Raw genomic sequence first — 3,055 nt, forward strand, 5'->3', positions numbered from 1 at the left:
GGGGGGGGGTTGGGTGTACACGGTAGAAAGGCATTAATAAAATTCGGATCAAACGCACAACAAACAAGGGTAGGAGTCGATCTATCATTCAAACGTTTTCAAAACCACCTTCGTATGAATGCTTTTCAGCAGCCACTTTAAAATGTTGGGGCGGGGGAAAAGCCTGAGTTCACAATGAAAGGAAGTGGCGTCGGTGTACTTGTGGTTTGGCTACCGAATAGGTAATCGTGAGATTGCTGGTTTGGGGTTTCAAGCGCCAGCTCGGTCCGACGTTGTTTCCTTGGGAGAGACACTTTACACGAATTTCTCATTTAGCTCGGTCCTTTCGGAGACGGACTAATACTCGGAGGTCCAGGTTTTTAAATAACCTAATAGTGTTGATTGTTGATAGGGGCGTTAAACCACTACCGTTTCATACAGTGAATGGAGTAAATGGAACCAAAGTCTTTTTAAAAACATTTTGGTGACACAAATACGTGTATTGGTTCACATAAACAGATGCCTTCATAAAAATATACAGAATCTTTTTTTGAGTGTGACATAGACATCTGAAATTGTGGGATCACAATCTAACACACATGAAAAGGTCCTTACAATAACAATGTATAACAGTAATTTTAGTGCTTTTACAAAGCCTTTATGGTGGCTGATTTTTTAATTTCTATTGTCATTGTAATGAAACCAAACTAAAATTTAAAAAACACGAAGCAACATTGGTTAGACGTAAATTTACAGTAACAAAAACAGTTGTGATCTCGATACCCGAATCAGTCGAATCGCTTTACTCTGAGCCCCCAGGCTGTAAAAGGTACTCTATGTGAATAATAATGGCATGTAATATACTTTAACCTGTGTAATGACATTTGACTCACCTGAACAGATCCGCCATGTCCATGACTTTCTCTCGGAGCTGACTATACGTTAGCTCAATCTTGCTGGACCTGACAGCCGGCCAGTCTGGCTGACTGCGGAAGAAATCGTTGACGTAGTCCATGAGGTCACGTTCTTCTCCTGTTTCCTTTGACGTAACTGGCTTCCCGTACAATGCTGCGGCGTCTTCGGGCGAGATGAGGTCAACGTCTCGCAAAGCCATGCCTCCTGCGCCGTCCAGGAACTGGGGCAGGTACTTCAGCAGCTCCACGACCTGTCCACATGTGCTCTCATCTCGGGATTTGTAGTACACCTGGAGTTGTCTCTCCACCAGCAGGACCAGGACTTTGCAGTCGGCCAACAGCCTCCGGCGACGCTCTTCGCTTACATCCTTGTCCTCTCCGATTACCAGATTGTGATAGGGGCGATTCTCAACCTCTTTCAGACTGGTATATCGACGAAACACGTCTTGGATATAGGTCTTCTTCTTTCCAAATTCGGCCAGAGCTTGAGCACACAACACCACGTTGCTGCTCGTTGTCTCTGAAAAGTCCATCTTGATGATTGCCGGAATGACGTCAGAGAGCATCGGCTGGAGAGGTCTCGGTGCGTCCTCTATGTCAGCCACCACGCCAACGTGCACACTGTCTGTGCAGCAGACACGACCCAGAAATGTGACCACCTGCTCCGCGTTACAATCACTCTTTGCGGTGATGTCAACTCTTTTTTCCTCAAAATCAAACGGGTCTCCACATTCAATGTAGGTCGTCCCAAACAGCTGACTTCTGATGGATGTAGGGTTGTACTGGGTCAGTTGCTTCACCCAGTACTTCTCCTTTTTCCTGATCTCTGTCAGCAGGTTTTCGTTGACCTCAGGAAGTTCTCCCAGAGTCAGGTCTTTGACAAGGTGGTGGCGACTTTCCAGGGTCTCCTTTTTTACTGAAAGTCCATTTACATCCTTGACCTCCATGATCAAATTTCCGTTTGCCGTGTCCACTTCAAGATGACCGTCCCCCACAGCAGTGATTCTACCAGGATGACCAGTACCATTGCCTAGAGAGACACGGGTGACCACCAGGAATGTCCCTGCGGGCGTCATGATCTTTGCACTACCCAGTTGGTTGTCATGGTTGCCAAAAAGACAAGCGCGAGCCAGATTGTAATTTGTTTCGCTGTCTTTTTGGAAATCCAGAATACCCATGGAAGGAGGCAGACGATTGAGACCAAAGTAAGACCTCTTACTCAGATCCTGGGGTTGCCGGCTCAGCGATCCGTCTCTGAGATTCTTCAGCAAAGCGTCAAACGCATCCAGACACGCACTCAGACATTTCAGGTTAAGGGTTCCTGCTGTGTCGTCATCTGCGATCTGAACCCAGAGATTTTAAGCAATTAAAGGCTGTGCACACTATTAGCTTTTTAAGTGATTAAAAGGTGTGCACACTAATAGATGTTTTGACATTAATGTTATACTATGTGGTCTTTTGAAATGAAACTGTATTGTAATTAATTGTTAGCTTATCGTTTAAAGATGATGCCAAAATGACGTAGTAACACACATGACATTTCTGTCCACTTTGACAAACACATTTAGTGTGAATACCTACCAATTCAAGAAAAATGACAAAATAGAATATCCAAAGCGTGAAAATGTACGTAGATAAAAAGTGCCAGTGTTCATAATTTAAGAGAGAGAGAGAGAGAGAGAGAGAGAGAGAGAGAGAGAGAGAGAGAGAGAGAAACGTAATGAATCTGAATGACACACATTATCATTAAGTGGTTTCCTGTTCTGCTTGCCATACAGAATTATTTTCTGAAACACAGTTATTAAGTGTGTTCGATCCAACTCCGACCGATTTATGGAATCGTTTTTTTAAAATAATTATGAGACACTTGCGTTATTGATTACTTGTCAGCCTTTTCTTTTTTCCTTTTCCTTGTAGAAGTTTCAGACCCCACATTAACACTATTTAGACTATTCAGGAGGTGGGCTGATTCGACCCTGCCTTTCAGGGACAATTGAAGCTGACAGGGGTACAACGTCCCAGCAGAAAGACAAAGACATTCCATAAAAAGACTCACCCCAAGGGAATCGAACTTATTTCTCTTGCGTGCAACGGTAGAGGATCTAACTACTATATCACAGAGGCCGGATGGTTTAGCTGTAATGCAAAATCAGGAACCTTGC

At 44.1% G+C, this 3,055-nt stretch overlaps 1 protein-coding gene across 1 annotated transcript in view; it reads right to left on the reverse strand.

The window, feature by feature from the left end:
• The window catches only part of LOC101848094 (linear gramicidin synthase subunit C), a gene marked incomplete in the record, with an annotated part of 21,080 nt that overhangs the window by 11,137 nt on the left and 6,888 nt on the right, over positions 1 to 3,055 (reverse strand). The window contains 1 exon segment of the mRNA XM_013090405.2: positions 873 to 2,236. Coding sequence (XP_012945859.1) covers positions 873 to 2,236 — 1,364 coding nt within the window.

The sequence above is a fragment of the Aplysia californica genome, unplaced genomic scaffold (genome assembly GCF_000002075.1).
Source record: "Aplysia californica isolate F4 #8 unplaced genomic scaffold, AplCal3.0 scaffold00027, whole genome shotgun sequence".
In the NCBI taxonomy this organism is placed as follows: domain Eukaryota; kingdom Metazoa; phylum Mollusca; class Gastropoda; order Aplysiida; family Aplysiidae; genus Aplysia; species Aplysia californica.